General features: G+C 43.6%; 1 protein-coding gene across 2 annotated transcripts in view; it reads left to right on the top strand.

Annotated features, from left to right (window-relative positions):
- Positions 1 to 14380, top strand: part of DHX8 (DEAH-box helicase 8) — a 36732-nt gene extending 22352 nt beyond the window's left edge. For both annotated transcript variants that reach the window (XM_021673678.2, XM_021673677.2), the window contains exons 16-23: positions 346 to 527; positions 4305 to 4445; positions 7798 to 7953; positions 10872 to 11009; positions 11494 to 11622; positions 12099 to 12295; positions 12779 to 12958; positions 13680 to 14380. In XM_021673678.2, coding sequence (XP_021529353.2) covers positions 346 to 527; positions 4305 to 4445; positions 7798 to 7953; positions 10872 to 11009; positions 11494 to 11622; positions 12099 to 12295; positions 12779 to 12958; positions 13680 to 13899 — 1343 coding nt within the window. In that variant the 3' untranslated portion in view covers positions 13900 to 14380. The remainder of the gene's footprint in view (positions 1 to 345; positions 528 to 4304; positions 4446 to 7797; positions 7954 to 10871; positions 11010 to 11493; positions 11623 to 12098; positions 12296 to 12778; positions 12959 to 13679) is intronic.
- Positions 14381 to 15044: the final 664 nt, after the last annotated feature.

Raw genomic sequence — 15044 nt, 5'->3', positions numbered from 1 at the left:
AAATTAGCCAGATGTGGTGGCAGGTGCCTATAGTCTCAGCTACTGTGGAGGCTGAGGCAGGAGAATCACTTGAACTCGGGAGGGGGAAGTTGCAATGAGCCAAGATCGCACCACTGCATTCCAGCCTGGGTGACACAGGGAGACTCCATCATACACACACACAAAAGAATTGGTGGTGGTTATAATGTCATATTGTCATATAAACAAACTTCTGTTGTTTACTTACTGGTCAGAATATGAATGTATATTTTCTGTTATTTGAAGTTTTAGTAATATCACCATAGCCTTTGTATAGCACACACACACACAGTTAGAAGGTAAATTAATGCTTTATTCTCCTCATAGGTGATATTCTGGTCTTCCTGACTGGTCAGGAAGAGATTGATACTGCTTGCGAGATCCTGTATGAAAGAATGAAATCTCTGGGACCTGATGTTCCGGAGTTAATTATCCTCCCAGTGTACTCTGCTCTTCCCAGTGAGATGCAGACCCGAATCTTTGACCCAGCTCCACCAGGCAGCAGAAAGGTAACATAGGCAAAAGGAAGCTCCCATGTGCCCTGAAATCATGTGTTCTGTGCAGCTTGTCATAGTAGGGATTGCTTAGGGTGTATGCAAGTCTTGTTTGTTAGGTTTTAGAGACTGGTCCAACCAATTTGTTTAGGAATGAGGGTCTAGTATGTGACTTCTGCTCTTACTCCTCATCTCCTTCATTCGACAAATAGTTTTTGAGCATCTTCCAGACTCTGGGCTACACTTGGGAGCTGCATTATGAGAACAAGCCTCTATCTGCTGTGGGGCATCCCCAGTCAACAGACTTTCAGCATATAGTGTGAAAAGGCCACTCATGCTTGGATACCCAGGTGGGACCACCCAATCCTGTCTTCTTAGGGAAAATAAGGATCTAAGCTAGTCCTGGAGAGCTCACGAAAGGCAAGGGGACAAGCTTTCTGAGGACACAGAACTGTCTGTGATGGCCTGGAGGTGAGGAAGTGGGGCCAGTTCAGAGAATGGCATAGTTCCAGTGGCTGGAACCAAATATATGACTGTGTGTATGAGACAACAGAAAAGAAGACAGATGGATATAGGTATATTTTTAATAACAGCTTTATCGAGATATAATTTACATACCTTTCAATTAACTCCCCACCCCCTGCTTTTTTTTTTTTTTTTTTTTTGAGACAGGGTCTCTGTCACCTAGTCTGGAGTACAGAGGTGTGATCTTGGCTCACTGCAACCTTTGCCTCTAAGGCTCAAGTGATCCTCCTGCCTCAACCTCCTAAGCATGTGGGACTACAGGCGTAGTAGAAACATGGTTTTTGTAGAAACATGGTTTCGCTCTATTGCCCAGATTGGAGTTTACCCTTTTAAAGTGTACAATTCAATGGCTTTTAGTATACAGTTATTCCATGGTATGTGGGGATTGGTTCCAGGATCTCCAAGGATACCAAAATCCAATTATGCTCAAGTCTCTTATATAAAATACTGTAGTAGTTGCATGTAACCTATGCACATCTTCCTGTATGATACTTTAAACCATTTCTAGATTACCTATAATACCTTATATGGTGTAAATGCTATATAAGTAGCTGTTTTACTGTATTTTTTATTTGTATTATTTTTTATTGTATTTTTTTCCCCAAATATTTTTAATCTGCTATTGGTTGAATCCACAGATGGGGAACCAGCAGATACAGAGGGCTAACTGTATTCATAGAATTGTGCAGCCATCACCACAATTGTATTTAGAACAATTTTATCTCCCTAAAAAGAAATACTGTACCCTTTAGCAGTCACCTCCTACCCCCATTTACTCCTCTGCTCAGCCATTGGATACCACTAATCTATATTTCTATCTCTGTGGATTTGCCTATTCTAGACATTTCATATAAATGAAAGCATATATTTGTGGCTGGCTTATTTCCAGTGATTTTTCCAGACTTAGAGTTTATCAACATTGTAGTATGTATCAATACTTCATTTCTTTTTATTGCTGAATACTCTTCTATTGTATGGGCACAAAAAATTTTGTTTATCCATTTATCAGTTGATAGACATTGGAGCTGGGCACAGTGGCTCATGCCTGTAATTTCAGCAGTAAGGGAGGCTGAGGCAGTTGGATCACCTGAGATCAGGAGTTCAAGACCAGCTTGGCCAACGTGGTGAAACCCTGTCTCTACTGAAAATACAAAAATTAGCTGGGTGTGGTGACAGACGCCTATAATCCCAGCTCTGTGGGAGGCTGAGGCAGGAGAATACCCTGAATCCAGGAGGCAGAGGTTGCAGTGAGCTGAGATTGCACTCACTCCAGCCTGGGCAACGAGCAAAACTGTCTCAAAAAACAGAAAGAAAGAGATAGACATGGGAGTTGTTTCCACTTTTGGGCTATCATGAACAATGCTGCTGTGAACATTTATTTACAATTTTTTGTGTGAACCAGTTGCAGTGACTCATGCCTGTGATCCCAGAATTTTTTTTTTTTTTTTTGAGACCGAGTCTTGCAGTGGTGCAATCTCGGCTCACTGCAACCTCTGTCTCCCGGATTCAAGTGATTCTTCTGCCTCAGCCTCCTGAGTAGCTGGGATTACAGGCATGTGCCACAACGCCTGGCTGATTTTTATGTTTTTAGTAGAGAAGGGGTTTTGCCATGTTGGCCTGGCTGGTCTCGAACTCATGACCTCAGGTAATCCACCTGCCTCTGCCTCCTAAAGTGCTAGGATTACAGGTGTGAGCCACAACACCCAGCCATTCCCAGCATTTTTAGAGGCTAAGGTGGGACGATCCCTTGAGCCCAGAAGTTTAAGACCAGCCTGGGCAATATGGTTAAGACCCCTATCTCTACAAAAAATAAAAAATAAAAAATTAACCAGGCATGGTGGCGTGTGCCTATACTCAAGAGGCTGAGGTGGGAGGATCACTTGAGCCCAGGAGGGTAAAGGTGCCGTGAGCCATGGTCATACCACTGTGCTCCAGCTAGGGATACAGAGCAAACCAGACCCTGTCTCAGAAAACCAAGTTTTTGTGTGGACATATGTTTTCATTTCTCTTAGGCATATTACTAAGAGTAGAAGGCAGATGGACTTGGCCAGCACAGTGGCTCACACCTGTAATCTCAGTACTTTCAGAGGCTGAGGCAGGCGGATCACAGGGTCAGGAGTTCAAGACTAGGCTGGCCAACATAGTGAAACTCTGTCTCTACTAAAAATACAAAAATTAGCCAGGCGTGGTGGCATATGCTTGTAGACCCAGCTACTGGGGAGTCTGAGGCAGGAGAATTGCTTGAACCTGGGAGGCAGAGGTTGTAGTGAGCCGAGATTATACCATTGCACTTCACCCTGGGCAACAAGAGCAAAACTCCGTCTCAAAAAAAAAGTTAAAATGGACAAGACTTGGTGGGTATTAGCAGGTAAAGGGGAGAAGAGTGAGGGAAGTCAGGCATGACTCAGGTTTCTGGCTTGGGCAGCTGGATCGAAGATGGTGCTGAGGAGGGGAACATGGGAAGACAATCAGGCTTGAGTGGAAAGATGGTGAATTTCTCCCCTATTCTATTCCTAATAGTTGGAGTTCTTTCTAAGCAGGGCTTCTGTAGTTCTGTAGCAGGTAGAAGCCTTTCAGGGCCACTAAGATACTGGCATGATGCGTGCTATTCCAGTGCCTCCTAGTAATGATTTTTCCAAGCAATTGTGTTTTATTAGCTGAACCTCTGGGTGGAAGAACAGTGACAGTGTCAAGCTGAGACTAATAATCCTCCAGATCACATAGACTGCTACACACACACACAAACTGTGCAATTCCTGTGTCATCTCATGGTTCATTTTATGATCAGTTAAAAAAAAGCAGTCTCCCTGTTGTTCCACATACATATTCCACAGAATACAAGCAGCCCATTTTTTAGTCCAGATGTCTCGGTAGGGGAAAGAAAAATCTCATTTTGCATTGGCACATGTGATGCCAGGAAATCTCTGCTTTCCCAGGGTGCTAGAAAATTAAAATTGTAGTAATCAACATTGGATCTAGAAAATGAGATATACAGTAGCTATTTGTACCAAATGAAATTGGCTTTGATTGGTCTTAGCTTTTTCCCGTACCTCTCAGGTACCATCCCTTTTCCAACTTAACCCTTAAGCTGAAGGTACCTCCCTTCTGCCCGTTGGAGGCTGAGCTGCGATTAAGTGTCATTTTAACCATCCACAGAGGGAGATAGCCACATATTCCTTTGGGAAGATATCTGGGTTCAGAAGAACCATTTCATACCTCAGGACTGAGCCGGGCAGCTCACTGCAGCTTTGCCTCTGTTGCCTGCAGGTTGTGATTGCCACCAATATCGCAGAGACGTCGCTGACTATTGATGGCATCTACTACGTGGTGGACCCAGGATTCGTGAAGCAGAAAGTTTACAATTCCAAGACAGGAATTGACCAGCTTGTGGTGACGCCTATTTCTCAGGTATGGCAGCTTGTATCAACAGTTTTCCTAATAATCCTGGTTAGGGCCTTTCTGAAATGTTTTATCGTTATATATTTCAAACTTTATTGTTTTCAAAGATGAACTTTTATGATACTGGGTACTATAATGACACCAGGGAAGGGTTTTTTGTTCTTTGTTTTTGATCTTTTGTTACCTCCATGTCTGACCGATCCTTGAAGTTTTTAATCTTTAGAATAGTATTTCACCATTAAAATGCCCCCATGAGGCCAGACACCGTGGCTCACACCTATAATCCCAGCACTTTGGAATGCTGAAATGGGAGGATTGCTTGAGCCCAGGAGTTCTAGACTAGCCTGGGAAATATAGCAAGATCCTGCCACCACAAAAACATAAAAACAAATTAGCCTGGCATGGTGGCATGTGCCTGCAGTCCCAGCTAGTTAAGAGTCTAAGGTGGGACGATCACTTGAGCCCAGGAGTCCGAGGCTACAGTGAGCTAGGATAGCGCCACTGCACTCCAGCTGGGGTGACAGAGCAAGGTCCTGTCTCTAAAATAATTTCCTGCTTAGGCAGGAAATTACATTTAAAAATGAATTACCTGATCACTTTTTTGAGAGAAGTTTGGCAACAGTATATCCAAAATTTAAAGGTTCATTTCTTTAACCTAACTGTTCTGCTTCTAGGAATATATCTGAAAGTTAGAAATGATTAAATAAATGTCCAAAGGTAATGGAAAAGGATGTTCATTGAAGCATTGTTTATATCAGGGGAAACCTGGAAAAAATTCTAAATGTATTCCAAAAGGGAAGTAGTTTAATAAATTATGGTATATTCCTGCCATAGAACGTTGGTGGCATTAACATGGTGGCATGTATCTATCTTTAATGACATAAGCATGAAACTGTAATATTTTATTTGAAAAAGTGAGCCTACAAAACAGCATAAATGGTATAATTCAATTTTTGTTTAAAAATAGATGGTGTTTCAACCTTAGACTTCTCAGAAAAAAAAAAAAAAGATGGTGTGCATTTCTGCAGTGTGTGTGTAAGTGAGGTGTGCCCAAGATTGAAAGCATGTAGTCTAAATGTTAGCCAAGATTATTTCCGGGTGGCACTGCTAGGTCAAGTACAATTTCTTTTATACTTTTTATTATTTATTTATTTATTTAAGACGGGGTTTCACCATATTGGTCAGGCTGGTTTTGAACTCCGAACCTCAGGTGATCTGCCCGCCTCGGCCTCCCAAAGTGCTGGGATTACAGGCATGAGCCACCGCACTTGGCTTCTCTTATACTTTTATGTAGTCTTTCACAAAGGGTATGTATTACTTTCATAATTTGTAAAAGCCATAAGGCTATTTTTATTTTGAAACTTAAGTAATAATCATAGCTACCACTTACGGTGTACTTACCAAGTACCAGGTACTGTCCTAGATATGCACATTGACTCAGTGCATTCTCACATTGATCCTGTGTGGTAGATGTTATTTTCACAGATGAGGAGCCTGAGGCACAGAGGGGTTAGGTGACTTGCCTAACATCATGGAGCTAGTAGAGCCAAGATTTGAACCTGGGTAACCTGACTCCAGCTTGTGTGCTGTATACCACTTGTCAGGGTGGTGGTCATCAAAAAATTAGTTACACGTGCCTTTCGTGATCTGGAGAGAGACATCTATAGAATGCTGTGGAGTCCAGCCACTGTGCGTGATTGCTGCCTGGATTTGTGTGCTTAGTCGTCCTTTCATACTCCATCCTTTGGTTTGGAGCTGGCATAGTAATCTGTAAATCCTAGTACTGTTTGTAACAACAGATGGTTTTGTCAGAAAATGGCCCTCTTCAGATTGCTATTCATTGTTTCCTAGCAACCTATGGCTAAACTACATTAAAAAAAAAAAAACAGCGTTTTCTTTTCCCAGTACAGAAGTAGTATTACATTATTTTTGAAAAATAGAAGAAAAAAAATTTAATTACCCATCATCCTACTACGTCCACTGTTGTCATTTTGCTGTTTTTCTTTCCAGTCTTTTTTCATGTTTATTTCTTTCATGGTTACAATTTTAGTAGTCAAATAACTAGGCAGTTTTGTATTTTCTTTTGAGTATTTAATTTTCCTACTGGAATAATACATGTTCAATATTTGGTAAAGTCTAAAGAAAATAGACCTCATCTGCAAATCTGTCAGAGTTGGCCACTGTTCACATTTTAGGTTTTTTTCCCTTAGTCATTTCCTTCTAGTAGTTGATATATAAAGACTTTTTACAAAATTAACATTATATTGTTTTGTAACTTGCATTTTGCATTTAATGTGAGTGAACATTTTCTTCTGTTACTTAACATTGCAAACATGATTTTTATTTTTATTTAATTTTTTTAGAGTCAGGGTCAGTCTCTGTTGTTGCCAGGCTGTAGTGCAGTGGCATGATCACAGCTCACTGCAGCCAGCTTCGACCCCCTCAGGCTCAGTTGGTCCTCCCATCTGAACTTCCTGAATAGCTGGGACTACAGGCATGAGCCACCACACCAAGCTAATTTTTGTATTTTTTGTAGAGATGGAATTTCAACATGTTGCCCCGGCTGGTCCTGGGCTCAGGTGATCTCCCGCCTTGGCCTTCCAAAGTGCTGAGATTATAGGCATGAGTCACCACGCCTGGCCTGCAAACATAATTTTTAAAATGACTGTAGAGTCATTTGTATGATTGACATAATTTATTTATTTCACTTACATTTTTGGTCATAACTGTGGGGATGTGTTCTGTCATCTTGTTTTATGCTTTCTCTCTTTTTTTTTTTTTTTGAGACAGATTCTCGCTTTGTTGCCCAGGCTGGAGTGTAGTGTTGCAATCTTGGCTCACTGAAACCTCTGCCTCCTGGGTTCAAACAATTATCCTACTTCAGCCTCCTGAGTAGTTGGGATTACAAGCACACGCCACCATGCCTGGCTAATTTTTGTATTTTTAGTAGAGACAGGGTTTCACCACGTTGGTCAGGCTGGTCTTGAACTCCTGACCTCATGATCTGCCCGCCTTGGCTTCCCAAAGTGTTGGGATTACAGGTGTGAGCCACTGCACCCGGCTGCTTTCTCTTTTATATTGTGCCATACTATTTTGAAAATACATGTCTGAGATCTGTATAATATTTCTTTCATTAACCCTGCTTATATTGCCTCCCTTGAACAAACTTCCCTGAAGTGTTGAGTATGGAAAGGGAAAGATAAGAGCATTGGTAGTCTTGGAAATGGTCCCAAAGGAAGTGAAATCAACCCCATTTCTGATTTTGCCAGTTGCTAATTGTCCCCCTTTTAACAGAGATCCTGGGTAAAGCTGTTAAGCAGCGTTTAACAGATATGTTGCTTTTATATGCCCACCCCTCTAGGCTCAGGCAAAGCAACGAGCTGGCAGAGCTGGGAGAACAGGCCCAGGGAAGTGTTACAGGCTGTATACAGAACGTGCCTACCGAGATGAAATGCTCACCACCAACGTGCCGGAAATCCAGAGAACCAACTTAGCAAGCACGGTGCTGTCACTCAAGGTAGAAATCACTGTCTGGTTAGAATGGGTTGGTGAAAGAGTCCAATCCTGGCCTTTGTAAATGAATCTCAGTTTTATGAAGCTTGTTAAATACTTTAGTAACCTCATGGAACCAGTCCCTTTGAGTGAAATGCAAATGGCTGTGATAACCGCCTCACAGCAGGTCTGGGGCTAAGTTGGCATGTCTGCTGTGAACACACATTTTTTTCTTACTATAACAACCAGCAGGATATTAGGTTGTAAAAGGTTGTAGTTAGGAGCATTTTCTAAAAGAAAATTAGGAAAATATAATCAATGCCAAACTGTGGACAAACACACTTAACCTCAACCATTTTAGTGTTCAGATCCAATTCTGTTCCTTTAGAATGAGAGAAAAAAAACTCCCTCTTCAAAAACTTTGCAAGGAAACTGTCAGCACAGATTTCAGACTGGCTCTCAGGGACTTGGTTTTCATTCTGAATCATTGTTCTTCCTCTCTCAGTCCCCAGTGAGGACTTCATTCTCTTTTGGCAGGAGGAGCTATATGAGTAATTTCCCAGCTGATGGCATTTCCCCCGACACTGATGCTACCCTGGATCCCTGGCACTTTCTGGTGCAGAGTGCTCTATTGTCATTTATTATTTATTCCCTGTAAGAGAGGCTAACACAGAGCTTCGGAAAGAAAAAAGAAACCTGCTCCAGTCTCTGGAGTGCCAACAGAGAGGCATCTGTGGCTCAGACTTCAGCTCCAAACTGTGTGACTTTGGGCAAGTTTATTTACTTTGCCCTCTGCTCTGTGTTCTCCTCTGAAAAAGGGGCTGTTAATATTATTTGTTGGAGGCTGGGCGCAGTGGCTCATGCCTGTAATCCCAGCACTCTGGGAGGCCGAGATAGGCAGATCACTTGAGGTTGGGACTTCGAGACCACCCTGAGCAACATGAAGGAACCCCATCTCTACTAAAAATACAATGTTAGATGGACTTAGTGGTGCATGCTTATAATCCCAACTACTTGGGAGGCTGAGGCAGGAGAATCACTTGAACCCGGGCGGAGGTTGTGGTGAGCTGAGATCATGCCACTGTACTCCAGCCTGGGCAACAAGAGTGAAACTCTGTCTCAAAAAAAAAATAGTATTTGTTGGAAAGATAAGTGAGATAATGTAGGTGAAGATACTTGGCACAGCGCCTAGCTTGATGATTGCTAACATAATTCCTCATAGTTACTATTCACACAATAAACATGTATTGAACACCTGCTGTGTTTATGGTCACGATCACTTTATGAGAAAGAAATAGAAAGCTTAGGTCCTACCACATCACACTTTATACACACTTGAATCATCATCATTCAGTCGTTTCTTTTATTCATCAAATTAGCTAATAAATGTATTAAACACCTGCTACACGCCAGGCATGTAGATTGCACTGTTTTTTATGGTTTTGTGAACATAGTTCTCACCCAGTGTGAACTCTCTGAAGGCAGAGGCCATATCTTGGCCATCTTTATATTCCTCCCACCTAGCATGGTACGAGGTCCCTCACAGATATATAGTAGAAATGAGGTATGCAAGAGACAGGACAAGCTGGTAGACTATATTGTTATTATTCTTGTAAAATACATAACAAAATTTACGATTGTAACCTTTTTAAAGTGTACAATTCAGTGGCATTAAATACATTCACGATGTTGTGCAACCATCACCAACATCCATTTCCAGAACTTTTTCATTGTCCCAAACAGAAACGCTGTACTCCTTAAACAATAACTCCCCTTTACCCCCCCTCTCTATCCCTTGGTAACTACTATTCTACTTTCTTCCTCTATGAATTTGTCTATTCTAGATAACTTCATTTAAGTGGAATCATACAGTATTCTTTTGTATCTGGCTCGTTTCACTTAGAATAATGTTTTCCAGATTCATTCATGTTGTTTTCAAGGTTTATTCTTTTCTTTCATTCCTTTCTAAGGGTGACTAGTATTTTGTTGTATGTATATACCACATTTTGTTTATCCATTCATCAGCAGAAACATTTGGATTGTTTCTACCTTTTGACTATTATCAATAATGCTGAGTCTGCTTTTTTCTTTTTCTTTTTCTTTTTTTTTTTTTTAAGAAGGAGGCTTGCTCTGTTGCCAGGCTGGAGTGCAATGGCAGAATCTCAGCTTACTGCAACCTCTGCCTCCTGGGTTCAAGCAATTCTCCTGCCTCAGCCTCCCGAGTAGCTGGGACTACAGGCACATGCCACCATACCTGGCTAATTTTTGTATGTTTAGTAGACATGGGGTGTTACCATATTGGCCAGGCTAGTCTCGAACTCCTGACCTCGTGATATGCCCCCCTCAGCCTCCCAAAGTGCTGGGATTACAGATGTGAGCCACCATGCCCGGCCAAGACCAGCCCAGCCAACATGGTAAAACCCCATCACTACTGAAAATACGAAAATTAGCTGGACACTAGCCAGGCACGGTGGCTCACGCCTGTAATCCTAGCACTTTGGGAGGCCAAGGTGGGTGGATCATCTGAGGTCAGGAGTTCAAGACCAGCCTGGCCATCATGGTGAAACCCCATCTTTTTTTTAAAAAAAAAAAAAAAAGAAAAGAAAATTAGCTGGACATGATGGCAGGCGCCTGTGATCCCAGCTAGTTGGGATGCTGAGGCAGGAGAATTGCTTGAACTCGGGAGGTGGAAGGTGCATTGAGCTGAGATTGGGCCACTGTACTTCAGCCTGAGTGACAGAGTGAGACTCTGTCTCAGGTATGTCCTTTCTATTCTAATAGTCTGAGTTTTATGTGGCCCAGCCCTGGAAGTTACACCAATCTCACTGGTGGCTTCCTAATTTCAATTGAAGAAATGGGAAATAAAGTAACAAATAGCTTCCCCACATGCTAACACTGGCTAGACTGACCCTCTGTCACCTGCCTTCTTCCTTTCTGTTCTAGGCCATGGGTATCAATGACCTGCTGTCCTTTGATTTCATGGATGCCCCACCAATGGAAACTTTGATCACCGCCATGGAGCAGCTGTATACACTGGGGGCCCTGGACGACGAGGGCCTGCTCACTCGCTTGGGCCGCCGGGTAGGGGACAGACTTAACTTTCTGTGCTTTTGGGAAGATTCTCTGGTCAGCCTTTCACATCCTTTGGTCTGTACAAAATCAAGAGTTGAGACCGTGGATAAGCTTTGAGTAGAATTATCAATGCTTGTTTTTAACCTGAATTTCTCCACTATCACTTTAAACTGTTTTGTCTTTATAGAAAAAGGTGTTCACAGTTAATTTTGCCTCAGGATATATTAGTGAGTCTAGCCCTACTTAGAAAAGGCATCTACAAAATTCTCACCTACCCCAACAGTAGTTATGTGCTTGGTCACATACATCCCTTTGGATTTTATTTGGGAAAAGAATAAACAACAGCATTCTTCTGATAGAGAAAGGCATCCCACGGCATCATTATGCTTTGGGAAAATCTGTGTTGTTACCCATTTTGACCAAGGTCTTGCTATGATGAATCCAAAAGTGTCTTCCACAGGGAAGTAGTTGTCATTTTTCTTTCTCCCTCTAGATGGCAGAGTTTCCTCTGGAGCCAATGCTATGCAAAATGCTCATCATGTCCGTGCATCTGGGCTGCAGTGAGGAAATGCTGACCATTGTATCCATGCTGTCTGTGCAGAACGTCTTCTATAGGCCCAAGGTAGGAAGTTCACATCCAGGTTTAGATGGGGTGCTGTGAAGTTAGGGTAGTTGGCCTGTTGCCATTCCAATGCTGATGTGGAAATTTTTTTTTTTTGAGATAGAGTCTCACTCTGTCCCCCAGGCTGGAGTGCAGTGGCGCAGTCTTGCAGTCTCCGCCTCCCAGGTTCAGGCGATTTTCCTGCCTCAGCCTCCGGAGCAGCTGGGATTACAGGCATGCACCACCATGCCCTGCTAATTTTTGTATTTTTAGTAGAGATGGGGTTGCACCATGTTGGCCAGGCTGGTCTCAAACTCCTGGCCTCAAGTGATCCTCTTGCCTCAGCCTCCCAAAATTCTAGGATTATAGGCCTGAGCCATCATGCCTGGCCTGATGTGGACACTTTTGATAGGGCCTTGTAGGGCTCCCTAGAATTGCTTCATGTTCAGTTAGTAGCTGTTGGGTCGGAAATGATCCTCTGTCCCAATGCTTGGCAGGATAAACAAGCCCTTGCAGATCAGAAGAAGGCCAAATTCCACCAGACTGAAGGGGACCACCTCACCCTGCTAGCTGTGTACAACTCCTGGAAGAATAACAAGTTCTCCAACCCATGGTGCTATGAGAACTTTATCCAGGCTCGTTCCCTGCGCCGGGCCCAGGACATTCGCAAGCAGATGTTAGGCATAATGGACAGGTAAGCTGGAATCTGATGACTCCCCATGCTTGAGTTGAACCACCTTGAGTATCATGTCTGTTCATCTGTGTGTACCTATAAAGCTATGGGCACCTTTTCTCTTGCTCCTCACATAACCCTCTTCCTCCAGCTTTTCCATCTTTGTTATATTCCTTCTGCCCAAGCCAGGGTATGGCTGAGAATTACCTCAGAAAGTTCCTAAGAGGAAGATTATTTGTCAGTTGTTGAAGAAATGCTCTTAGTTTACAAGCCTCTGAAACATTATTACTCTGGAATTGAATTCCCTTCTAAACAAAGTATCTGCCTCTGAGTGCCTCTGTCTGCCCACTATGTAGAGCTGCCTCTGTAGTACACTTAGGGCTGGAAGGAAGGTCCTGGTGACTACTCTGGGCACCCCAAGATGGGGGTGTTGGGCACTGCCATTGTGGAAAATAAAACCTCTGAAAGCAGAGTGGGGTCACATCTTTTGTCCTATCTTGATAGACACAAGCTGGATGTTGTTTCCTGTGGCAAGTCCACAGTCCGAGTACAGAAGGCCATCTGCAGTGGGTTCTTCCGTAATGCTGCCAAGAAAGACCCGCAGGAGGGTTACCGGACGCTGATCGACCAGCAGGTGGTCTACATCCATCCTTCCAGTGCCCTCTTCAACAGACAGCCAGAATGGTAGGTGGATGTGTCCTAGGGTCTAGGGACAGAGAAAACCTGTAAATCTCCTGCATTTTGCGACTGTGTCTTCCCTACTCCCAGTACTTCCTGTTATAACACTGCTTGCATTTCTTGAGCAGCAGAAACCTGAATTAGGCACAATGTATCAAACCCTATGCGAGAATTAAAAAAATAGGGGTTGAAAAAAAATTTGTGGTTTGAAAAACTACCTAGAGATGTAGTTTTAAAGTAACATTTTTTTTTAAAAAAGGACTCTTTCTCTAGAACCCTAATATAAAACTGATTCAAAACCACCATGTTATCACAGTAGAAGGGTTAGAAATGTAGCTTCTTGCCTGTTTGGCCTTCCCCATCCCTTGTGGCAGTGTGTGAGACCCCTCTTCAGGGCCCTAGAATTCTGTGGAAACATTTTAATAAGCTACCCTATAGAGCAAGAAGCAGATTAGAGAAGGGATGTGACTGGCTCCATGTCACTTAACTAGTTAGAGCCAGAGCCAGGACTAGAACACATTCTCCTGAGACCTTTCTTGTGGTTAGAGGTGTGCGGGTGCTTCAGTATTGGGGTGTGGCTATCATAAACAATCTGCAGTCTTGTAGGGGTCAGGCGTGAGAGGTAAGAGGATAGAATGTAAGCTCAGCTGAGGCCTGCTAGGGATCAGGTTGACTGTAGAGTGGGACCTGCATCCAGAGGCTTGAGTTCTATCTCTCTCCCCCATAGGGTGGTATACCATGAGCTGGTGCTGACCACTAAGGAATACATGCGTGAGGTTACCACCATCGACCCCCGGTGGCTTGTAGAGTTTGCCCCAGCCTTCTTCAAGGTCTCCGACCCAACTAAGCTAAGCAAACAGAAGAAGCAGCAGCGTCTGGAACCCTTGTACAACCGCTATGAGGAACCCAATGCCTGGAGAATATCCCGGGCCTTCCGACGGCGCTGAAAGGCAAGCGTGTTCATTTGCCTCTCTGGCAGCAGTAGCCCGGGGCTTGGACTTATTCTCATTGATGACAGGCTGGTCCTGAAGATACAGCTGTCCTGTGACTGTCTTAACGGGGCATTTTCTCAACTTGACTCTCATTTCTTCCCTGCTGGTAAAATAGAAACAGGGATTTAGGCTTGGCTTTGGCAAGAGCCTCTAGCCCCCATCACCCCAAGTCCTTGGGGCCTGTTGGGAGCTCATAGCTAACACGGAGACACATTGCATCAACTTCAAGAAAGGGGCAACTTGTGCAGTCCCAGGATGGGAAAGGGGAGTGGGCGAGTGTCTGGTGTGAGGACATGGTGAGGGCGCTGATGCCCCAGCTGGCAGGAGCTACTGTGCTCGTCTAAAGTGTGTGCCCCAGGGCTTCCCACCCCTTCTCCAGCCCCTGTACTTTGGTTTGACCTCCATGGAAATATTTATTTTCTTAAGGAATCTAAAATGATTTTCTGTGACTGTTTCTTTTAGCTGAAAGGGTAGGATACTGGCCTGGGCTCAGGGTGAGGGAGATTTAGTATCTGTGCTCGGGTGTATATGATGAGAATCCCCTAAAACCAGAGCGCAGGGCCTCTTTGGGCTCAGAAATGATGTACAGCCCAGACCTCCAGCCTTGTCTTTCAGCATCAGTGGCCGTGCTGGGGGATTGCCCCATGATTAACCGCGTCCTCTCCACAGAGCACGTCAGTCTGGAGGCCTGAGTGGTTACAGATGCCACATATTAAACACAGGTTTCCCCTGCTCCCTCAACCTCCCACCACATTCACAACGTGCAGCATGTCCCATTTCCTTTTGAAACATACTAAGTAACAACGCAGCTTTTATTTTATTTTGTTTTTATTTTTTTCCCCTGAGGTCCTGGATGGACTTTAACAAAGGAATTTTATGGTCAAAACCTCTCTTTTCCCACCCCAAACAGAAAACAAACATAACACCTCTCCTCTCAGCTGGTCTGTGCTGCCTGGAATCTGTGCTCCAGGGCTTGTTCTGGTGGATTTTTCCTGGCACTTGGTTGGGGAATGGCCACCTCCTTGTGCCCCCCTCACAGCTCCTGAGGAGGCTTTTTTTTTCTTCCCATAGAGATGGGTTCTCACTATGTTCCCCAGGCT

Source organism: Aotus nancymaae, unplaced genomic scaffold (genome assembly GCF_030222135.1).
Source record: "Aotus nancymaae isolate 86718 unplaced genomic scaffold, 86718_ANA_hifiasm-v0.15.2.pri h1tg000089l, whole genome shotgun sequence".
Lineage (NCBI taxonomy): Eukaryota > Metazoa > Chordata > Mammalia > Primates > Aotidae > Aotus > Aotus nancymaae.
The sequence above is the reverse complement of the archived record's forward strand: the minus strand, read 5'-3'. Positions and strand labels throughout refer to the sequence as shown.